The following is a 26,278-nucleotide window of genomic DNA, read 5'->3' on the forward strand; positions in this document are numbered from 1 at the left end:
TTACTTAATTCCTGGGTTAGTTTTTTTGGTGAACTTTAAGATTGATATTTGTTACATTAGTAGAGATTTTATTGATATTGTGTACCGTTTTATCTAGTATTAAGTGGACTTCATCGTTCTGGACAATACTGCTAGCTTAGTATTTAGATAATAAAAATATTATTGAATATTAATTATTATATACTAATATTTATCTATCCAATGTTTCCGTATACTGCGTCGGTGCTGTGAGGAGTTGTTCTGGTGCCATAAGATTGAATCATTACTATTATTAGGCTTTTAGGGTAACTACGCTACTAATTTTTTATATCCTTGCATATGTTATACTATCACTCGCCTAATGAGCTTTGTTTTTTTTTACCTTTTTTTATAAAAATATATATTTTAAAAAAGTGTACAAATACACTTTGAGAGTGTGTACTTTCTAAAAGTTCTCTCTAAAAATTAGAATATCTTTTTTTTTTTCCACGAACTCCTTATTTTAATTACCATGTGCCAAATGCAGTTAAATTAGTTTTTGTAAAATCCCATCATTACTGTCACTGCCGTTTATTTGCTGCCGTTGCTTTTCCTTTATGATTTAGTTATGTAATTACGTAGTTCGTATTTCCTACAAATTCTTAGGCAACGAATGTGCTACTTTAAAGTACTTAGGTATATTTTAGAATGAAATATTAAATGAAATAAATAGTTTTGTTTATTTTATTTGAATAGAGCGGTGGCATTTACTTTCTTTATAACTGCTTGTAATTGAGTCGTTGATGCGGATTTAACTTTCTAAGTAATATTTAGTTATTAAATGCATTAAATGTGTCAGTTACTGTTAGCTGGTTACTCAGATGTTGCATACTATTTTATCGTGATGACTTTAAGTACGATTTCGATTGAACTTGATATTGTATCGAACCTGCCTACTTAATAAGGAATTCTATTGTGTATCGCTACTAAGTGAACAACTAATTATAAATCAATAAAACTATCTATAAATATAATTTGTGTTTTTCTCATAATCCAATATTTTTATATCGATTAATATATATCTAAACTAGCTGTCGCCCGCGACTCCGTCCGCGCGGTTTAATAAGCTTATATGACACGTTCGTAGATTTACCATAGCAGCGCCATCTATTAAGTTAACAGATAATTGTGACTGTCAAATAATAACAGACAAATAATTAGCAATAAATTAAAATTGCGACTATAATTTGAGATTTAAACTATCCATCTCTCAAGTTGGATCGAACTGAATTTTATTATAAAAGTTAAGTGGTTTAGGAGTCCATTGAGGACAAACATTGTGACACAAGATTTATATATATATATATATATATATTAAGATAATGTAATTGAGATTTCTGTTCTCTTCACTACATAATGTATTAAGTTGAAACATTGTATTGACAAATTGTAGTCACTGTCAAGTGAGCGTAGCCGCGGATTTGAACAAGTTATTTACAGAGGCAATTAAAGAAACCGTTGTTTATTTTATGTTAACACTTTACTCAATTTAAATGTCATGGGATTTGAGTTTCTGCCAAAGTCTCGCCCGCATGCCCTGGTAGCTACAGTCTTCTAACCAGTTGACGCATGTCTTCTCATGATTATAATATATATCGTTAGGTATTACCGTAACGAATGGATCCATGTCCCCAGGGTTGATGACTAGGAAGTCATTCCTACCCATTTGTTCGACCACCGGTCGATCATAGAGCGCAGATGATTTATTTTCTAATGCATACTTAAGCTCTGCTTCCACTAATTCCGCTAGGAAATTTTTATTACGCGGTGTAACTGGAGCTTCTGTCGTTTCCGACTTTTTATCACGTAGAAATAATTTAATTTTCTTTTTCGGTATATGCATTCTTAAACTCTCTATAAGATATTGTTTTTTCATTTTCTCATCCGAATCGCATCTTCGGCCGTCGTGTTTGGATCTGATTAAAAATTTTATTCCTTCTTCTAAGTTATCATACGCACTGGACTTGACACTTTTCTGGTCATTTCTACTTGAAATACTCATGGCTTGCACATATTGCAAGACCAGTGCACTCGTTATTACATTCTGAAAGGATTTCAATTTATTATTAATTAGCTGTCGCCCGCGATTTCGTCCGCGCGGAATTTAAAAAAAAACTTAATTAGTAGCCTATGTGTTCTTCCAAACTATGCTCAACCTCTATGCCAAATTTCATCGAGATCCCGAGTTCCGGAGATACCTTCAAACAAACAAACATTCATCCATCCATATAATATAAGTATATATCTAATATATAAAATTCTCGTGTCACAGTTTTCGTCACCGTACTCCTCCGAAACGGCTTGATCGATTCTCATGACATTTTGTGAGCATATTCAGTAGGTCTGAGAATCGGCCAACATCTATTTTTCATTTTTTTTTAACTGCGCGCAGACGGAGTCGCGGGCGACAGCTAGTAATATAATAATAGTTGCATTTATAATATTACTAGCTGTCGCCCGCGACTCCGTCCAAGAGGATTTAAAAACAAAATTATAAAGTAGCCTATTTGTTCTTCCAGACTTTGTTTTACATCTGTGACTAATCTTTATATGTTTTATATCTTTCATCAAGATCCGTTGAGGCCTTCCAGAGATACCTTCAAACATCCATCCATACATCTAAATAATTCAGACACGACATGACATTAAACTGTTTAAGTATTACTCACAAACACCAGCGACATTGGTTTAGAGTAAATGCAAACGGAAAATGTGTTTCGATAAAATTTCTACAACAAAATTTTACATACGTTACTTCATTCACGCGTAAAATTAATTTATGAAATGAACCTTGACTTTCTCAAACATCAAAATAACAAACATTTTTATTACTCAACATTTTAACCACAACAAGAGTTCTGGTAAACATTTATATAAATATTTATCGAAATTCCATTATAAATTTCTATGTTACTATACACTAATAAATTTATTAAACGATTTGATTTAATGATCTTAAAATTATTAAGAAATTTTTTTTAAATAATGTATTACATTTTATGTGTAAGTGTAATAGCTAAATTAGATTGTATTTTAGCACCGTGCCAAAATAAAATACATAATCTTTGACTACAGTAAAGGGCATAAGTGCGTGTTTATTAACAGTTAAAATGTAACGATGATATTGCTTTTACAAGAGCGTCAAGATAAATCCAATGAAGGCACACCGCGCTGTGAGAGTCGTACTGTCCAGACGTTGCTAGGCAACAGGTACTTATCCTATTCCAGTCTTCTATTTAGTCCAAACAGACAAACGTCAAAGGGCGTGCTTGTACTAACATCTTTTGAAAAATAACAGTAATCTTAGATTTACATTCTAAATCTCCTTTGTGTTAAATATAACACTTTATCGTATTTTTCTACTGTTTGGAACACATGTTCATAAACATAGTCACCTCTCTCATGCTCATCGAAAAAAATATACATAACTTAATCCATACAAAGTAAATAAAGACTTTAGTAGCGGACAATTATAGCTACATATATGACTGGCTTTGTACGGCCCACAGTACTTATATTGCTTAAAAACTACTTAATACTACTGAGCCAATTAAAAATTAGCTAATTTGTCTGAAAACCTCACAGAATACAGACGTCTATTACCTACCTATATCTTCATATATCCATAAATACATTTTAAAGACCAATATTGGCAACAAGTATATAATGCTAATTACTGGTACATAAGGTAAGATAAACACAGTTAAGTCGCTCGTATACAGATTTACTTCCAGATAAATCAGCAAAAATATTTTTTACACAAGAAAAACAAAATTTAAATACTTCGTTGAAAGCGTGGAGAGCTTTTGATTGATAGCGCGTATCTTCACTTAAGTTCGCACGGTTGAGTGCGCCGGACGTCGGTACCTTGCGTGCGCGTATTACGATATTTTTCAATTTTTAAAGATTTTCGTAATTTTAAATCGCGTCAAATTTTCCGTATAAGTGAAATTTAATTGTAAATTAATCGAGATTGAGATGTTTTAAAGTGTTTTTGTGCGTTTATTTGTGGTCGCGACCGTGACAGCTGGTATGTAAAAATATTATGTAGAACATAGTTTTTTTTTAATAATCCTGAAAATTATAGACATACATTCAGAAATTTCAGAAAAATATACTTTATATTTTTAGAAAAATTACTATTTTAGATTATTATTTTAGAAAAATATACTTTATATTTTTCTGAATAAGTAGTAATTAGGAAATAGAACTTATTGTTATATGATTTAAATTTAAAAATTAAATGAATTTTATGTAAAACATCATATTTATTAAGAAAGGGAACATTAAACAGCTATTAAAATTGTACCGATTTTACGGAACAATAATTGCTTCAAAATTTCAATTTAATTAGTCACCCATCTCTGTTCCTAAGAAGATTCTCAATTTCATGGTTCTCGTCACAAATTTATTTTTAATATCAGTTATTAAAAGGTTAATTCATTAATTTTTATCAATTTTTTTTCTTATGGGTAGTAAAAGTTATACGAAAATAGTAAAATATTTAAAATTTTTACATTAATAAATACATATGTACAATGTATATGTGAGGATCAAAAATAATGAAATGTAATGTTAGAGCGTTATATAAAACATATAAAAAAACTTATAAAAAATCTCTGTCCGAGTCTGTCTGTATGTCCTGGGTTTAAATTAAATTTTAGCTTAATCTTGTGTCAACTTGTATCGCAAAGTAATATAAAACAATACCATAAATCATGTTTATTGAATTATATTTACCCATAGGTTTTCGAAATGAGACCATACATAACAAATTATAAAGTAGGTATCTACGTACACCGGAAATAATTTTGGCGATAATTTACGGATAAACTATACTCTTTTCTACGTTGACGTCCATAATCTTAATCAGCGGCGAACAGCCTTCAGCACTTTTTACCTTTTAATAGAACTTAGAACCTCAAACGCTTGCACTAAGTGGATGAAAAGATTTGAATATTCATTCAAGCAAAAGTTCAGAAGAACTGCAATTTATTTACTTCTATTAGATCATGATGTAGACATTTTCAAGAAGAACGAATATGCTGAAGCTAAAATAGTACCCGATCAGACTAACAACATCAGGTTGATTACAGATATTCTCTAAACATACAGACGAATTCGAACCTCCTCCTTTTTAGAAGGCGATTAAAAAAACAGTCCACTTTGTTGGGTACTTGGTACCAGGACCACATAACTTGGTTGAGTACAAGACACTAACTTGATAGAGAGAGTCGAGTTGAGGTTACATAAACCGAATACTTACGACTTGATGATACCTCACTGGCTTTAGTTTACACTGCCGAAACATTATAAAAAACATGTTGAAATCTCTTTTATTTTCGTTGCTAATACTGAGATAGTACCTGTGAGTATGTCGGAGGTAGAAACTCAGGGTAGTAATAAACATGCATCCAGTGAGTGTTGGCTACTGTATTTTGACGTCACTCCGTGCACGTGACTGTTTTACGCAATTATTGTTATTGTAGTTTTTATCAAGGAAAAACTTCCAAGCTCTTCTCATCGAACTAGTATCGTTAGAGTGGTCTGAACAAGATGATATGGTAGTTGTATAAAATCAAATATACTAAGTGGCATAGAAACAGTTTCTCATACTAAAAGTACACTAAGCGAAAAAGACAATGACAATAAGAGTCTAATTCATCGTATGCATTAATATAGCAGCGCACCTTCTATTACCGCTTCTAAAGTAAATCTAAAATCTCTCCCTACTCTAGTATAATTTTTACTGTTTGTGTCATTCATGAACAGATGTTCATTGCACGTATAAGACGAAAGATAGAAAATTTTTAACTCTTTTTACATCCCTTTGGGAAATATTAAAAGACATATAGCCAAGGAGTTGCTGTGACATCTCTTAAACTATACGACTACGATAAAATTCAGTCGTGATGACGATCTTTAAAACGACAGACTTTAAAGGTCAGATTTTACATGCAGTAAAAATACTCCCCATATTAAAATCGAAAAGGTATAAGAAATGGCCATCGTACTAATCTTAATAGTGATATAAATACGAATATTTGAATGAATGGATGCATAGATGTTGTATGTAATGTATCTCCAGAATGGCTGCATGGAATTTGGCATAAATCTCCATAAAAACGGCCTGAAAGAATACGGTTGTGTTTTTTTATAATTCCACGCGGATGGTATTAGAATTTAGTATTAAAATAAAGTTCTAAAGCCTTACTATTAATTAATTTCGTATGCATTAAATCAAACCATGACTTTTCTTCTTATTTTTTATTATTTCTTTTTAACAGAGAGGTACACATCATATCACACACATTTTGACAACCGGAACAAATCATCGAGAACAGACATAGAAAAACTTATTTTACTTTTAAATATTTATTTATATGTTGTGGATAAGTGGACATTGATTCTCAACACTTACTAATTTAATACATTAATTTACGAAAATCAAAACAGATATGAGAGACATATACGTACAATATTACTGCACTATGATAAAACCATTATTACCAATAAACCTCGTATCGTATTAAGGTATGATGACGTGTCCTGTCTCGTAATGTTATTCGATAAAACAGTACCACAATGATAAAGTATTGCCATTTGTAGACCCAGCAATAGCTTGCTGACAAAGACTGCATTTTTGTTAATTAGCCGAAATATATTACATTACTTCTTAAACTAACCTAAAAACTACTGTTAATTAAATTCTTTATTCAAAAATCAAATCCATGAAGCATAAAATTGTAAGAAATAATTGATATAACTATTACTTATAATTTAAATACTATATTTATAATTTTGATCTTAATGAATGTCATTTTTTAATACCGTATTGTCTTTTAAACAGATTAAATATGGTTCTAAGATATAAGAAGAATTATTATAAAATGATCTTTATTGAAAAATGTCTAATGGTCTGAGACATGGAAGAATGACCTTCACCCGTTAATAAACCAGATAAGACATATTATTGTTAACAAACATGACTAAGATAGTTTGGCTGTCGAGATGAAATTCATTCGGTTATAAAAACAGTGCATATGATGGAGAAAAAAATTGATTCAATTAAAAATAACCATTAATAGTTTTTAATAGGCAAGATAGTTCTTCCACGTCTCCTGTACTATAATATGTAACAACTGAAATATAAACTTTTTGCGTAAATAAAATAATAGCTCAATAACTCAACAATAATATCTACTGAACACATTTTTCCTATTGTTTCCATTATTGTATGTAACCGCGGACATTCAGTGCTGGAATACACGGTTATTTGTACAGAAACATAGACATATATTTGATAATATTTGATTGACGGTGACTGTCTTTTCAACATGTCTCACGATCTGTGTTTTGGTACACTAGAAGCGGTTAATTAAATTACTTCGAAAGGTGATTCAAACTAATTTGTAATTTGTTTAATTCGATCAATAGTTGATGGATTTGTTGAATAAGCAAATTGGTACATTGACATGGCTCATTGCCAAAGTCATGCCACTCCCAGCAACATAAAACCTGTGCTCATTAACACTCCCGAAAAAATTTATGTCTAGCAAACAAGTACGGTCTATGTAAATTAGAATTAGTGTTGGTAATGATCCTAGAGTATTCATGTTCATAAAAATACTGTTTATGTTACGACTTCGGTGATATATATTGCTGGGTAGACTCATCCATTAATCTATATATATGACGGCGTATCCGCCAAAGTCAAATGTCTGGTTGACTTTTAGCTGTCAAAAGTCAGCCAAGCGAAGCGTCACTGTCGATGGTTGTGAGGGCGGCCATCTTTACACAGTGTTGTTCGAGACGGCGCCCGCGCACCACGCTTGCGACGAATCGCTTAGCATCTAATTAACAATTAAAATCTAGCGCTTAATTAAGTTGGTGTCGCATTGGTTAGACACTGCAGTGTTCATTCCACTGTGTATTTTTGGTTACCTAACCCTTATTAAACAACTGCGATTGCAACAAGGACTCGTGATCTGTTCACGCCCACCTGCCGACATGCCCGCTTTTATACTCGCAAAATATGATTTCTGATGAAGGCCCTCCTGCCCCTTCATCAGAAGTGGGATAGGACCTTTTGTACAGGTTTTAGTTACCCCTAAACATGAGAGAGAGAGAGAGAGAGAGAGAGAGAGAGAGAGAGAGAAACATGTTTAAAGATGTTGAGCGACTCCATGGAAATACTTTTGGTTGAAGAATTGTGAGTAAATAGCAACTGAACTTGAAACGACGCTCCTGTCATGTAAGTCTCCTTAATAAGCAGGAAAACAGAAAGCATGTTGATGACTATCAGACGATGACTATAACATAGGAAACATGGTGAGCTCAATCCATTTTATACCTATAACTACTTATTAGGAAATCATAGCCTTAAAGTACAAATGAATATCTTTAACCAATTTGTAAAGATACAGGTCACAGTTTAATGTACATGTGTAATGAGTATAGTCACCTAATGATGATGATTTAGTTTGTGTTTAAAAGAAATATCTTTTGCTGGTATTTAATCCAGATTACCCATTGATACCTCTGGCACTTTCTCACTGAACCAAAACTGCTGCATAATGTGTTCAAGTTTTTCAGTATTACAAATAGGAAAATTTGAAACTAAACTTTCATTTTTACTTGATGAGTTATTAGAGACAGTGTCTCCCACAACTACAACATATCCAAAGAGTGTATTTTGTAAGACAGGACCATTATACAATTAATATTACCATTCTAAAGTATGTTAAAATATACATCAGCTCCTAAAAGTAATGAAAGCTCATCAGGTACATTGAAATTATCATCAGACAAAATTACATTCTTTGGTAATTTGTACTGCTTTATATCAATCTGTTGTTAAGGCAACTGTGTGGTTATATGTAGAATAAACTACATTACATTTAATGTGCAGTTGCACATCTTGCACTGGTGAATAAATATCAAGATTTACATAATTATTTATGTTGTTACACTTGTTGCCAATACCCATAATATTGGTGGCTTGATAAAAGGGTTGCAGGGATAATCTTGCAATTATTATGACTAACAAGATGCTTCCAAGAAATATGTTTACCTTTAACCTAATGTTTCTGTTTCTTTATCATTTGATAATTTTAGTTGATATTGAAAAAGCATGTTTACCAGGCCAGTCGATTTAACACAAATGTAAAATCTAATAAATCCATTAAGATGTCAGAACAATAATGTTGAATATTTGTATGTTCAAAAATGTTAGACAAGAATTCAAAGTTGAAAGGTCAAATCTTGACAAGTGTTGGATAATTCAAGACATGGTGTGCTGTTGTATGGACATTTTTAGTAGAATTAATTTCACAACAGCCATGTAGTTGAGCTGTTGTGTAAACATTTTAGTAGAATTGGTTCTTGATAAACAAAATTAGCAGTCCAATTAGAAAGTCAGTAAGAAACTCCTGTGATTTTAAACATTGTTTCATTACACTTTAACATTAATTCATGATGTTGTCCCTTGCCTAGGGGCGGCAGTATCGCGAACGCACGCGAATTAGTTCGGTAAGAAACTAAGTATTTGAACTAGCAACATTTTTCTCCTGTCAACATTAGAATATTTTCATTATGGAGGGTAATGTTTTACTAACTTTGGCTGAATACTATAAAACAAGGCAGACGGAGATCGCGATTCAGTTTTAATTCAGAGATACAGTTGGTAAGCGATGATTCAGAGAAACAGTTGGTAAGCGATTAAACAATTGCCATTAATATCAGAAGTACAGTTTATATGCGATATTACTGTGTATGTATCACTGCGGTGAGTTGTTTGTTGATATTTATCAGAGAAATTCAGACCGTGTGGATAGGGATGGCTGTAAGGGGTGGTGGAGCCCATTCACGGGGTACGTAGGTACCTCGATTCAGTGATGGAAGCATTCTGATTTAGAGTTATGATCGAATGGGGCTAGAATCGAACAAGAAACACCAAAATCGGATGCAGAAAAATTGCTAAATAGTCAGACAAAAAAAATGTTGTCCGAGTCAGTGTCAGATTGACTTGTCTCTGTGCTTTTGTTTTATGAGACGAATATTGTCGTCCGAGTCAGAGCCATTTATGTTGGATGACTTGTCCTGGATGCCTTGCAGATTGTGGTAAGACGAATATTGTCGTCCGGGTCAGAGCCATTTATGTTGGATGACTTGTTCTGGATGCCTTGCACATTGTGGTAAGACGATTATTGTCGTCCGAGTTAGAGCCCTTTAAGTTGGTCGACTTGTTCTGGATGCCTTGCAGATTGTGGTAAGACGATTATTGTCGTCCGAGTTAGAGCCCTTTAAGTTGGTCGACTTGTTCTGGATGCCTTGCAGATTGTGGTAAGACGATTATTGTCGTCCGAGTTAGAGCCCTTTAAGTTGGTCGACTTGTTCAGGATGCCCTGCAGATTGTGGTTAGACGAATGTTGTCGTCCGGGTCACATCCACCAAAGGATTGACCTGTCCAATAGTACCGATTGTGAACAGTTAACCTACATGCTGTTAAGTGACAAGGCGGTGTCATCCGACTTAATTGTTGCGAGACGCTCGCCTTCAGTCTTAAGTATCATAGCGCATTGTGATGATTGTAATGAGTAGTCCGTCAGGATGCCGAACGGAATAGGTACAACTGCAGTTCATTGTTTCAGAGAATCGCCCGAGGACGGTCGAATGTCAGTCCGGCCGTGACGGCGTATCCGCCAAAGTCAAATGTCTGGTTGACTTTTAGCTGTCAAAAGTCAGCCAAGCGAAGCGTCACTGTCGATGGTTGTGAGGGCGGCCATCTTTACACAGTGTTGTTCGAGACGGCGCCCGCGCACCACGCTTGCGACGAATCGCTTAGCATCTAATTAACAATTAAAATCTAGCGCTTAATTAAGTTGGTGTCGCATTGGTTAGACACTGCAGTGTTCATTCCACTGTGTATTTTTGGTTACCTAACCCTTATTAAACAACTGCGATTGCAACAAGGACTCGTGATCTGTTCACGCCCACCTGCCGACATGCCCGCTTTTATACTCGCAAAATATGATTTCTGATGAAGGCCCTCCTGCCCCTTCATATATAAAAGAAAGTCGTGTTAGTTACACTATTTATAACTCAAGAAAGGCTAAATCGATTTGACTGAAAATTTATGGGCAGGTAGCTTAGAACCAGGAAACGGACATAGGGTAATTACCCCGTTTTCTATTTTTTATTCCGCGCGGACGGAGTCGCGGGTAAAAGCTAGTTCTAAATAAAAATCAAATTAATTTTGTTAACTATATATGTGTTATAATGAAAAGAGATGGTGTTATTACAAGTATGTAAGTATTAGTAATTGATGTGTGTGACTGTGTCGGAGTAAAAATGTTTAAGAACTGTAAAAGTAAGTAGTAAGATTTTATAGTATCTCCGATTTGCTATTTTTGTGTCATTATTTCTAATGATACTTCTATCGCTATTGAAACTTAATCAAAAGCGATTTAGCTCTTCTTCTTCTTCGATCTGTAATCATATTAACAATGTTAATGTTGATTTATATTACACACTAGCTGTTGCCCGCGACTTCGTCAGCGCAGAATTAAAATAAAAGTAGTTAGTTTCCGTCCAAGTAAAATCAGTCCAGCCATTCAGGATATTACAGATATTCAGATTTATATATTAGGTCCTTACATATGAAATTGGCGTTTTTCGTATTGGCCACTTTAATCACGAATTTCTCCTCTTTGGTAAGGAATTCAAAATTCAAATTTGTACAGCTATAGACTCATGTATTTGTGGTTCGATGACCGTCATTCATTTGTTTTTTTTTCTTCTGTTTTTTTCTGTTTGCGTCACTCATTTTACAAAATGGAAAACTTAAAATATCGCATTATTTACGAGTACGAGTTCCGCCGTGGCACTAGTGCTGCGGAAACGACTCGAAGGGTGAATGATGTGTATGGCGGTCGTGTTGCAAAAGAAAACACAGTTCGTTTTTGGTTCCAACGTTTTCGTTCTGGAAATTTCGATCTGCAGAACAAGCCCCGTGGACGGCCTGAGACTCAAGTTGATAATGAAGAGTTGAAGGCTACTGTGGAAGCGGATCCATCGCAAACCACGTCCGAGTTAGCTGCAGGCTGCGATGTTAGTGATAAAACTGTTTTAATTCACTTGAAGCAAATTGGGAAGATTAAAAAGCTTGAAAGGTGGGTACCTCACGAATTGACTGGAGCAAACCGGCAAACGCGCGTCGACTGTTGCGTTACATTACTAAACCGGCACAATAATGAAGGTATTTCAAACCGAATCATTACCTGTGATGAAAAATGGGTTCTTTACGATAATCGGAAGCGCTCAGCGCAATGGTTGGATCCTGGCCAGCCAGCCAAATCCTGCCCCAAGCGAAAATTAACCCCAAAAAAGTTACTTGTAAGCGTTTGGTGGACTAGTGCCGGTATTGTTCATTACAGTTTTCTCAAATCTGGCCAGACTATTACGGCTGATGTCTATTGTCAGCAATTGCAAACCATGATGGAAAAGCTAGCGGCTAAACAATCTAGGCTGGTCAATCGCTCCACGCCACTGCTGCTTCACGACAACGCTAGACCACACACTGCGCAACAGACGGCTACTAAATTAGAAGAGCTTCAATTGGAAAGTCTAAGACATCCTCCGTACTCCCCGGACCTTGCTCCAACAGATTACCATTTTTTTCGAAATTTGGATAACTTCTTGCAAGGGAAAAAATTCAACTCCGATGGGGCAGTCCAAATCGCCTTCAAAGATTTTATTGATTCCCGTCCGACTGTTTTTTTTAGTAAAGGGATCAATGAACTACCTATGAGATGGCAAAAGTGCATAGAAAATAATGGTTTATACTTTGATTAATTAAATATATTATATGAAAAAATATTCGACTTTTTGTTCCTCCCATACAAAACGCCAATTTCATATGTAAGGACCTAATATAAAATAATTTGTTTGTAGGATCAAAAATTTTCATTTAAATTTAAATTAATATAAAATAATAAAAGTAAATTAGTTAAGATATTAAAATTAAAATAAATTTAAGGAAAGTATTATTAAATCAGTAATGAGAAAAGAAGTTATGGTAATGAATGTAATAAATATTTTTTGAGCTATTTTTTATATTATATTTTATACACTATTTCACCTATTCCTCTCCAACATTTGCATTATTACGGCCCTTGCCCTCTGACCTGCCTGTAGTGCTTGAGCTAAAGAAGCTACTGGTGGAGCCCTGTCTATCCTGTCTGCCCGCTGCCTAGTCATTTCCTTTTTGAAGTTCAATGTCTGTCAACTCGGGAACATCAATCCCTTCCTTTATACGTAAATTATGTAAAACGCAGCAGGCTATTATAATTTTACCAGCTGTTTTAATAATTTCAACCATTATCAAACGATAATGATTTTATTGGAACGAAGTTCCTTATCGCGCTATTGGATTTCTTATAGTGAGCACATAAAACAAGCAGACTTTATTTAAATAACTTTATTAGACGGGAAAACGAAAACAGCCTAGTACTAGTATAGTTACAGAACACAATGTTGCTATATTGAATACCATAGACTGTGGAATAAGTTAAATTTTTATTATTCACATCTAACACTCCCACTAAAATTTAACTTTCCACAAACTAATAAACAAAACTATTACAATCCTCATATAAGATTTGATCTCTCAGGTATACAAAAGATTGTGTGGGTAATGGTTTAGTCAATATGTCTGCCAAATTACACTTGCTTGGTACATAGTTCATTTTAACCAAACCTAACTCCACTTTTTCCCTTATAAAGTTATATCTAATGTCTATGTGTTTTGTTCGCTTATGATAAACAGGATTGTTAATTACATAATCTGATTGCACACTGATTATCTACATTTAATGTAACATAATCATAACTTTCACCTAAATCAGACAATAGCTGCTGCAACCACAATATATCTTTAGTAGTGATGCAACGGAAGTGTCTTAGCGGAACCAGAAACGGAAACAGATGTCAAAATTTTTTTTTAGCAGAAACGGAAACGGAAGCGGATGCGGAAACAGAAGTGTAAATAATATGAAAAAAACATATTTACAATTTTTTTTTTTTTTAGTAAAAACAGTTTGTATTCGTTTTTAATTTATTAAGGCACTAGCTGTGCCCGCGACTTCGTCCGCGTGAAATACTATTTTGGGTAGCATTTTTTTTGAGCTAATTATTTTATTTAACCAACGTGCTATGCTTTGATGTATGTAGAAGAACATACAAAGAGGTGTGCCCGGACCGCGCCAAATGTAGGTCCTGGGCCTCTGCCTACCCCTCTGGGTTACGGGTCGAGAATTATGTTGTTGTTGTTTTTTTTACTTAAACTTATAAAAAATGCCAAAAAATATTAAACTTACAAAATATTCACATAAACATCTTCCCATACAAACTTTCATCCCCTATTCCGTTTTGTTACATTGCAACCTTGAGGGTAAAAGTTTTACAAATTTCAAATGTCATATTTATTTATATCAAATCAGCAGCCTAAAAAATAAGTTTAAAGCTTCTAACTGTAAAAATGACGATACTTCCATACAAATTTCCACCCTCACTTTCAGCCTCTTATAACCCTTTTTTCGCGTTAAAAAGTAGGCTTTGTCCTTCCTCAGGCTCTAGACTAAATATTGGTAAGGGTAACATCAAAACATATTAAAGAAAACATTCACCAAAACCTTACATATTACCTTACAAAATTTCATCCCCTATTGTTATTTAGCACTCTTGGGGGCAAAATTTTTACAAAAATTTAATTTCCTATTTATTTATATAGAATTAGCAACCTCAAAAATAAGTTTCAAGCTGCTAACTGTAAAAATGACGATACTTTCATACAAATTTCTACCCTAACTTAATAATAATCCTGGATTTTAAAAACATTTTAGAAGGCGTAATTTTTAATTTTTTGTTTTTAAATAAGTCTACCTGACATACTTTTTTTATTGCCAGACATTTTTGACAATGCTAACGATGTGCCATACGCGATTTTTTTTTTTTTTATAAAAATTTCAAAGTATTTTATAATGTCTGTAATTTTAATATTATGTTATTTAATGATAAGAAAAACTTAAAATAAATTTGCCAGACATTAATTCGATTGTCAAGTCTTGAATTAAAATGAAAAAGTCATGAAAAGTATTGCAGTATAATGCTAGTAGTCCGAGAGAGACAGCTGAAGGTGCGAGAGAGATAGACAACGACAGTGGCGCGACCAAGTCAAGTCTATGACACGGTAATAATAATACCGTGAGTGAGAGAGATACAGTTATACCCAATTCCTGTGACGTGACAAAGACAGGGATAACTATCTTCTGTCCCTTTCTGCGTACCAGGCTTTGGGGTTTGTTTGGAACAAAGGTTGTCCCCTACAAACAACCTAGGTTGTCCCTAACAAAGTTTGACATTCGTGCTATTTTTCGAAAATTGTGAGTACTTAGTGGCTGTAATTGTGCAAAAATATTTTGATATTACAGTTTTAGTGAGATCAAGTGTATAAAACATGGTATACTGCTGTATTGTTGGTTGTAAAAGCCGTAGTCAGCGAAAAGAGAAAAACATAACCTTTCAATCGTAAGTACTGAAACTACGCACTTATTCACATGTATTCATACAAAATAAGGAAGAAAATACAAACTAGTTGTTTTTTACAGTCTTTGAAATAACTAATATGTTAAAATACGGGTAAAATTAGCTAAAATAAAATAGTATTTTTCGAACATTATGCGCCCAAACGCAGATGTCATTTGTGTCAAATATTAGGTCCTTACATATGAAATTGGCGTTTTGTATGGGAGGAACAAAAAGTCGAATATTTTTTAATATAATATATTTAATTAATCAAAGTATGAACCATTATTTTCTATGCACTTTTGTCATCTCATAGGTAGTTCATTGATCCCTTTACTAAAAAAACCAGTCGGACGGGAATCAATAAAATCTTTGAAGGGGATTTGGACTGCCCCATCGGAGTTGAATTTTTTCCCTTGCAAGAAGTTATCCAAATTTCGAAAAAAATGGTAATCTGTTGGAGCAAGGTCCGGGGAGTACGGAGAATGTCTTAGACTTTCCAATTGAAGCTCTTCTAATTTGGTAGCCGTCTGTTGCGCAGTGTGTGGTCTAGCGTTGTCGTGAAGCAGCAGTGGCGTGGAGCGATTGACCAGCCTAGGTTGTTTAGCCGCTAGCTTTTCCATCATGGTTTGCAATTGCTGACAATAGACATCAGCCGTAATAGTCTGGCCAGATTTGAGAAAACTGTAATGAACAATACCGGCACTAGTCCACCAAACGCTTACAAGTAACTTTTTTGGGGTTAATTTTCGCTTGGGGCAGGATTTGGCTGGCTGGCCAGGATCCAACCATTGCGCTGAGCGCTTCCGATTATCGTAAAGAACCCATTTTTCATTACAGGTAATGATTCGGTTTAAAATACCTTCATTATTGTGCCGGTTTAGTAATGTAACGCAACAGTCGACGCGCGTTTGCCGGTTTGCTTCAGTCAATTCGTGAGGTACCCACCTTTCAAGCTTTTTAATCTTCCCAATTTGCTTGAAGTGAATTAAAACAGTTTTATCACTAACATCGCAGCCTGCAGCTAACTCGGACGTGGTTTGCGATGGATCCGCTTCCACAATAGCCTTCAACTCTTCATTATCAACTTGAGTCTCAGGCCGTCCACGGGGCTTGTTCTGCAGATCGAAATTTCCAGAACGAAAACGTTGGAACCAAAAACGAACTGTGTTTTCTTTTGCAACACGACCGCCATACACATCATTCACCCTTCGAGTCGTTTCCGCAGCACTAGTGCCACGGCGGAACTCGTACTCGTAAATAATGCGATATTTTAAGTTTTCCATTTTGTAAAATGAGTGACGCAAACAGAAAAAAACAGAAGAAAAAAAACAAATGAATGACGGTCATCGAACCACAAATACATGAGTCTATAGCTGTACAAATTTGAATTTGGAATTCCTTACCAAAGAGGAGAAATTCGTGATTAAAGTGGCCAGTACGAAAAACGCCAATTTCATATGTAAGGACCTAATAATATACTGTAGATCTGGGAAACAAGCGGCCATATTAAACTTCTTTTCAAATTGGTTGGTTATTACCCGTAAAAATAATACCACCATCTTGTTGTAAAAATTACCCTGAATTTAGGGGAAATAAATTATAGTATGTGTAATGTAAATAAATGAAACAATTCACATTTTTTATACTATTTTCAACAGATTTCAAAAGTTTTTAATTCTGGTATATGCTGTGTTTTTAAATATTTGATACTTTCTTATCCCGTTGATTTTAAAGAGTATGCTTTTTAATTTGTCCCATGTAAATTTTGTTTCTTAGAAATTACAATCAAAATAGTTTAATATTAAGTAGTTTTACATGTAGTGTTCACTGTAATGATATACAGAGTAATTTAAAATTATATGACTATAATATTGGTATGTTTTTTGTAGCTTTTTATGAAGACTTAGGGCTTCGTGCATATCGAAGAAAAATAGGACATCGTTTGAATGCTCGTCTAATGGACCTAAGACTGAAGAGATGCCGCGCTTTGTTGAAGCGGTACGCGGGAAAAAAATATCGGGAAATTCTTTTTTTGGAGTCACTCAAGACATCCTTGATTAAGGCAGCCGCCGATATTGACATGGACCTCGTTCGTGCTGTGATAGACGACTGGCCGAGCAGATTGAAGGCCTGTATTCAAAATCACGGATGTCATTTTGAATAAACTTTAGTGTCATAAGAATCTATGTTTTGTTAAGTTCATTTTGGTATATAAATGGTCACATAATGAATAAACTTGTTTCAATTATTTTATATTAAACATGTGACAGAATTTATGACCTGACTAAGTATTACTAAAAAAATCTGTTTACTTAATCTTAGTCACATAAACAAAAATTACGCATTGTTTTTTTTATTTATTACGTTTATTAATTACAATTTAATTGGGAATATATAAATTGGTCTATATTAAATTATATCGTAATTATTCATTTTCGGGACAAAACAAATAACTGGTAACCCCAATCCTTTTACTTATATATAGGTATAGTCTATAGTACTCTCTATCTGTCCCTTACGGGTGAACGCGCATGCCATATCTATATAATTCTTCATCTGAGGACCAAGTCTATGACACGGTAATAATAATACCGTGAGTGAGAGAGATACAGTTATACCCAATTCCTGTGACGTGACAAAGACAGGGATAACTATCTTCTGTCCCTTTCTGCGTACCAGGCTTTGGAGTTTGTTTGGAACAAAGGTTGTCCCCTACAAACAACCTAGGTTGTCCCTAACAAAGTTTGACATTCGTGCTATTTTTCGAAAATTGTGAGTACTTAGTGGCTGTAATTGTGCAAAAATATTTTGATATTACAGTTTTAGTGAGATCAAGTGTATAAAACATGGTATACTGCTGTATTGTTGGTTGTAAAAGCCGTAGTCAGCGAAAAGAGAAAAACATAACCTTTCAATCGTAAGTACTGAAACTACGCACTTATTCACATGTATTCATACAAAATAAGGAAGAAAATACAAACTAGTTGTTTTTTACAGTCTTTGTAATAACTAATATGTTAAAATACGGGTAAAATTAGCTAAAATAAAATAGTATTTTTCGAACATTATGCGCCCAAACGCAGATGTCATTTGTGTCAAATAATATACTGTAGATCTGGGAAACAAGCGGCCATATTAAACTTCTTTTCAAATTGGTTGGTTATTACCCGTAAAAATAATACCACCATCTTGTTGTAAAAATTACCCTGAATTTAGGGGAAATAAATTATAGTATGTATAATGTATATAAATGAAACAATTCACATTTTTTATACTATTTTCAACAGATTTCAAAAGGAGTTTTTAATTCTGGTATATGCTGTGTTTTTAAATATTTGATACTTTCTTATCCCGTTGATTTTAAAGAGTATGCTTTTTAATTTGTCCCATGTAAATTTTGTTTCTTAGAAATTACAATCAAAATAGTTTAATATTAAGTAGTTTTACATGTAGTGTTCACTGTAATGATATACAGAGTAATTTAAAATTATATGACTATAATATTGGTATGTTTTTTGTAGCTTTTTATGAAGACTTAGGGCTTTGTGCATATCGAAGAAAAATAGGACATCATTTGAATGCTCGTCTAATGGACCTAAGACTGAAGAGATGCCGCGCTTTGTTGAAGCGGTACGCGGGAAAAAAATATCGGGAAATTCTTTTTTTGGAGTCACTCAAGACATCCTTGATTAAGGCAGCCGCCGATATTGACATGGACCTCGTTCGTGCTGTGATAGACGACTGGCCGAGCAGATTGAAGGCCTGTATTCAAAATCACGGATGTCATTTTGAATAAACTTTAGTGTCATAAGAATCTATGTTTTGTTAAGTTCAATTTGGTATATAAATGGTCACATAATGAATAAACTTGTTTCAATTATTTTATATTAAACATGTGACAGAATTTATGACCTGACTAAGTATTACTAAAAAAATCTGTTTACGTAATCTTAGTCACATAAACAAAAATTACGCATTGTTTTTTATATTTATTACGTTTATTAATTACAATTTAATTGGGAATATATAAATTGGTCTATATTAAATTATATCGTAATTATTCATTTTCGGGACAAAACAAATAACTGGTAACCCCAATCCTTTCACTTATATATAGGTATAGTCTATAGTACTCTCTATCTGTCCCTTACGGGTGAACGCGCATGCCATATCTATATAATTCTTCATCTGAGGGCGCGACAGGCAAGTTTTCAAGATGGCGTCAGTCTAATGTCACATGTTTGTTTTTGTTTTGATTTTAATGTTTATTTTTTAATTTGGTTACAATGGCTAGTGATAAAATAAAATGTGTTTTTTGTAAAGGACATAACGATAAAATAATACTTTTCGTGGGTGATAAACTAAAAAAATGTCAGCAAGTTTTAAGTGTACGTGTGAAATATAAATTAAACAGAACAGAAACAGACAGCGACGATGATGATGATGATTAATATTAACTATTTATAACTTACATTTAATAATAAGAACAATTTAAATAAAAAGTTTTGTTTTTTAAATTTTAATCTAATTTTATATTCCTTTTTAGGCTTAAATTTTTTTTGAAACTTGCTCTGACTAGAATGAATATTATTATTATTATTATTATTGTTATTATTATTATTATTACTAGCAACCCGGCCCGCTTCGCTGGGCACCTCCGTGAAGTTGGCCCCCTCACTTTAATTTTTTTAACTTTTTTTTACGCAAATCGTTTGAGAGGGTTTGAGAGAAAAGAAATATCGTTTGAGAGTTCCTACTTTCTCCGTAAAAACAATTTCAAATTCTAGTGTGAAGTTGGCCCCCTCACTTTACTTTTTTTTATTTTTTTCAATGCGAATCGTTAGAGAGTCGTTTGAGAGACATTAAGAGAAAAGAAATATCGTTTGAGAGTTTTTACTTTTTCTGTAATAAATATTTTAATTCTGGGCATCGAAAGTTACAAATCGATTTTCCTTTTTTTCCGAATTAAATATGGCAATCATGCACTTGGACGTTTCAAATTTATTGTGTAGGTAGAGAATGGTAAGAGAGTGATTGAGAGAAAAGAGAAATCGTTTGAGAGTTAATACTTTTTCTGAAATATATATTTCAATGTCGGAATCGAAAGTAACAAATCGATTTTCCTTTTTTTCCGAAATAATTATGGCAATCATGCACTTAGACGTTTCAAATTTATTGTGTAGGTAGAGAATGCTTAGAGAGTGATTGAGAGAAAAGAGAAATCGTTTGAGAGTTAATACTTTTCCTGAAATAAATATTTCAATTTCTGAATCGAAAGTAACAAATCAATTTTCCTTTTTTCCGAATTAAATATGGCAATCATGCACTTAGACGATTCAAATTTATGGTGTAGGTAGAGAATGGTAATAGAGTGATTGAGAGAAAACAGAAATCGTTTGAGAGTTAATACTTTTTTTGAAATAAATATTTCAATGTCGGAATCGAAAGTTACAAATCGATTTTCCTTTTATTTCGAATTAAATATGGCAATCATGCACTTGGACGTTTCAAATTTATTGTGTAGGTAGAGAATGCTTAGAGAGTGATTGAGAGAAAAGAGAAATCGTTTGAGAGTTAATACTTTTTCTTAAATAAATATTTCAATTTCGGAATCGAAAGTTACAAATCGATTACTCAAGAACGGCTGAATCGATTTGACTGAAAATTGGTGGGCAGGTAGCTTAGAACCAGGAAACGGACATAGGATAATTTTTACCCCGTTTTCTATTTTTTATTCCGCGCGGATGGAGTCGCGGGTAAAAGCTAGTTATTAATATTTCGAGAGATTTTAGTAATTATGTTTATCATAATGTTCTAATAGTCAAAATATATCAGCTGATAATTTATAGTGGCAGCCATTTTGAATTTATTCATTGTGTATTGTAACAGACTTATCGTTTGATGTCGTAAACTATTAATATAATTGATTAATTTGTTTTCTTTGGCTATAAATCCGATAATTAATGATTAAACGAACTTACCTGTAAGTGAAGTTCTATCATAATTATACGAAGAGCTTTGTCCGAAGAGATTAGCATAGATCACATGTAGTAACACATATCGTGTCGCCATTCCGCACTGTAGTTGAGGGTAGATAATTGTTTACACGCCTATTTTAACATAAATAAAAAATAAAAATGAAGGTAATGTTGAAATTTCCCTGCTCTTTGCCTGCCCTACCGACGATCGTCATTTAGTTCAGAGCGTAGAACACATTGTATTACCTATATGTATACACATCCAATATAGTAACAACAATAAAAACATTGTTTTTTACTTTTGAGCACGAGGATACTTATTTGTAAATTTTTGGTAAGGGAAAGGGTGGGTGGGATGCTAATCTCTTCGGACAAAGCTCTTCGTATAATTATGATAGAACTTCACTTACAGGTAAGTTCGTTTAATCATTAATTATACTCGAGCTTTGTCCTCGAGATTAGCATAGATCACATGTAGATGTTGAGAGTTATATAGGTTCCATGTAGGTATCTATTACGTAGGAATATGGACTTACATAAAATTTATATAAGTATACGAGAAATTAAATGCACTTTCGATTGAAAGAAACATATATTTTCTTCCTATAAAGATAACAACAAAATGAAATGGTACGAATCACATAAACTTAAATATAAGTACACTATTACCGAGATGCATTCAGCTATCAGATTTGTTTCCTGTCTAACCAGTAATTAATTATAAGATGGTAACTAAACCTAGTTACATATTTATTAAATCGAATCACTAATAATTCTTGTTGCAAATGACAAATCAGAGTTGTTTTTCTGATTTATTACTCTATTGTAAAATTTGCCAAGTGTATTGGAGCTTCTGCTCCTTCCGAATGAGATCTAAGTTAACACCTAATTTATATGCCTTAGAGGTAGCAGCGTGCCTGGTACTGTGGGCTGTAAAATACTTATATTGATTTCACAGCTATCTAAAGTTGACCTTATTCCTCTACTCAAAGTTTGGGAGGTTACAGATTTATGTGGTTTTCTTAACCGAATAAATAAAGAATCATTATTGATACATAAACATTGTGTCTTGTTTATGTAACAACGCAATGTGCACACAGGGCACAATTCTGTCATAAAAACAAGGTAATATCAGTTCCGCTTGGGTTGCACCAGCCCGGGATGATTTGATTAAGGATGGAAGAATCTTAATGTTTACTAAATTATCCAAAAATTCTATATTTTTTATGTTGATTTTTGACAAAATCTGTACTGTGTGCAGTGGTTAAGGCAAGTAGTATGACTAACTTTTTAGATATTATTTCTAGATTTAATGATTCATTTGGATATCAGGTAGCTATAACATTGAGGACTTTGGTCGTATCTTAAGTTGAGTTGTATTAAGGCATAGGAGGTCTCAAACTAAATATTCCTTTTAAAGAACTGTTTAATCTTGTTAACAGTACCTATATGTAGGCTTATAATAAGGGAGAGAGCTGACCTACAGCTGTTTAAAGTCCCATACTGGGCACCAAACTCATATAGTTTTGTAAGGAAGTATATCATATTCGGAATTGATGCTTCAAAATCAATGTTATTGTCATTACAAAGGTTAAACCATTTTTTAAAACAAGTATCTTATTGATTTATAGATTTATATGCCAGCGAAGCTAACATGATTGGGACTGATGATGGAGGCCCACATCTTCTCAAGAGGGACTTTTCGATAATATTCCCCAGGGTAATCCTTTGATGTACATCTCTGTTGTTAGAATGAGAGATAATAAGATTTTTAACCCAAAAAATACAGCAAGCAATTCTAGATCAATGTGATATGAACGTTCTGAATGAGACCTTGTTCCACTCGCTCGTTCCTCACCACATGCTACGCCCAACCCCGTAGTTGAGGAATCTCTATAAATTACAAAACGAAAATCATTTTGTTTAATTCTATTTATAGGTTTCATAGTTTTTGTATTTTTAAAAGCTTATAGATTTATTATAAATCTATTCTTGCCATTTGGTTTTGGGATCAAAAATACTGTAGATAAGAGAGAAAGTCATTTTTTGTTCAGTCTCTGAAAATAGTTTCATCATCATCAGCTCACTATATGTCCCCACCGAGGGGCTCGGAGCCTACCCCAAGTTAGGGGTGACTAGGCCATAGTCACCCCTAAAATAGTTTACTTTTAGGAAAATTACGTTGGACCACTGGGCAAGAAAATGGCATTTTATAATCTTTTATCCACGATAATAGGGTCGTATCACGAGTAATAAGTGATCATTGTTCGTAAAAGTTAGATAATCTAACTATCTATCTATCTACTGTACCAGCGACGGTGTTAGCGGTGAGCGCGCGGTGGCACGCGCGGAGCTGTCGGCGGGGGCGGCGGTGGCGGTGGCGGCGCTGGGCGCGTCGACTGCCTGTGATGCGGGAGAGAAGCTCGCCAGTTTAAATGATTTTTGCCCTTATCTGTCTTTTTCTGAGTTTGTTGCGTGCTGATAGATTGTTTCAAATCTGCGCCAGATTTAGATATGGTTTTCGCCGCTTTCAGAGTGTCAGCTAATCCCTGACTGAATAGGTACTTGTCCACCTTTGTTGCTTGAAGTTGTTCTTTTACATCTTTTTTAAGGTTATATAGAATAAAGTTTCGTCTTGTGACTGAGTCTTGGTATTGGGTGTCACATAACAACCTGCTCGCATCCATAAGTAATTTTATAAGGATCATATTTCTTGTTTCCGCTGACAAGAGCATGGTGAGTGCCTCTGCTAAACAAGAAGTAGCTGTAGCAGTTTGCTTCTGTCTAGTTTTGATACCTTGGTCTCTTTTATAAATCGTGTCTGGTATCGCGGCCTTTACCTCTGCGTTCAAATCAGGTGCATTAATTAGGGTACAATTCCCTGGCAGCAAGTACTTAGATAGAAGTTCCTTTCTTGTTTCTTTAGACAAGCCAGATGTTGCTATGTATTGTAAGCGTACTGCAAGATCAGACTGTATGTCTTTACCTGGAGTATTAGCTTTTGATGGATCTTCACCCAATACCTGCATCAGTTCGTCGTCTAATTCCGCTACAAGTGGCTTCTGTGGCTCCGATCCCGGCGGCGCGGGCGGCGACGGTGCGTTACCCGTAACGCTATGCTGTCGGATATGTTCAACTTCGTTCGAGGGCACATCTGGAATAGCGAGGTAAACTGTAGAATTTATTTCCAACCGGCTATACACATGTGTACAGGTTTGCACAGGTAAGTACCTATATTAGGTAGGTATATTTAGTAAAGCGATAACCCCAGAGGCGACCCGCATTACTAAATTAATTGTGTAGCAGTCTGCACACGTCAGTACAGGTCTGTACAGGTCAAAAAACGGTAGTAGGTGCATAGGTACACATTGGTAAAGTGATAACCCCAAAGGCGATCCGCATTACCAATTTATTGTGGCTATTTGCACACGTCAGTACCGGTAGTATGTAAGTAGGTAGGTATTAGTAAAGTGATAACCCCAAAGGCGATCCGCATTACTAATTTATTGTGAGTGGCAATCCCAGAGACGGCCCGCAACACATCTACCATACCTAAAATCACGTAATTAGTGAAGTGGTAATCCCAAAGACGACCCGCAGCACTAAACATTTACGTGAAAAGTCCTACATATGTAGGTTGGTAACATGTTCTTCAATTAAGTGATAACCCCAGAGGTTACCCGCAGAATTGATTTAACGAACATATAGATACATCAGTCGATGTAGGTAGGTAGGTACATAACCAAACCAACCTTCGTATCTTGACGGCTCCTGCGATGGTGTATGGGGCGGCGGCAAGCCGGCCAAACTCGACCTCGTCGGTGGCGTTTCACGACCGCGCTGCGAGCAGCTCGAAGACGAGGACGACGCGACGGAGCTGGAGCTGGGTTCCGGTGACTGCGATCTGCTTCGTGACGGCAGCAGCGGCGGGACTTCTAATCTTGAATCACTGCGATGTTGTCGATGTCTAGTACGTTGTGCTTGTGCCTGCGCAATTTCTTTTTCAAACTCTTTGAATTTTTTCCATAAGTCGTCGAAATCGTTATTCTCGAGTTTTCGCTTACTCATATTGAAATCTTTTAAGGAAAAGATGCGCTGTGCTGCACAACGAAAAAAGTGTGCGAAGTGGCGGAGCACTAAAATGTGAATGACGATCGTCGGTAGGGCAGGCAAAGAGCAGGGAAATTTCAACATTACCTTCATTTTTATTTTTTATTTATGTTAAAATAGGCGTGTAAACAATTATCTACCCTCAACTACAGTGCGGAATGGCGACACGATATGTGTTACTACATGTGATCTATGCTAATCTCGAGGACAAAGCTCGAGTATAATCAAAAAATTAAATTCTAAATTCAACGTTTGGTATTTGGACGACGGAACCCTAGGAGGTGATGTGGATACTGTGTTTTCGGACCTTTTTTTAATCAAAAATAATTTTGAAGCCATTGGTTTGGAGCTAAATTTTAGCAAATGCGAACTTTTTATAAATAACTCCAACTTAAATTTAAACGACGTAAAACAAAAATTTAATACTTTGGCTCCAAATATTAAAATAGTTAACAGTGATTCCCTTTACCTTTTAGGTTCTCCAATTTTTGATGATTCTTTTTCTGAATATATTAATAATTCAATTGCTAAATTTAAAACAGCCGCTGACCGTCTCCTTGAAATTAGTCCACATTATGCGCTTT

General features: G+C 34.5%; 1 protein-coding gene across 1 annotated transcript; it reads right to left on the reverse strand.

The window, feature by feature from the left end:
* Nucleotides 1-23,905: 23,905 nt before the first annotated feature.
* Nucleotides 23,906-25,726, reverse strand: LOC123723079. Its single transcript, XM_045685626.1, has 2 exons — nt 25,337-25,726; nt 23,906-24,738 (listed from the first exon to the last, which is right to left on the reverse strand). Exons 1-2 carry the CDS (start codon nt 25,650-25,652, stop codon nt 23,906-23,908), a joined length of 1,149 nt encoding a protein of 382 aa, XP_045541582.1. The 5' UTR covers nt 25,653-25,726.
* Nucleotides 25,727-26,278: the final 552 nt, after the last annotated feature.

This window comes from Papilio machaon, chromosome W (genome assembly GCF_912999745.1).
Source record: "Papilio machaon chromosome W, ilPapMach1.1, whole genome shotgun sequence".
NCBI classification, from domain to species: domain Eukaryota; kingdom Metazoa; phylum Arthropoda; class Insecta; order Lepidoptera; family Papilionidae; genus Papilio; species Papilio machaon.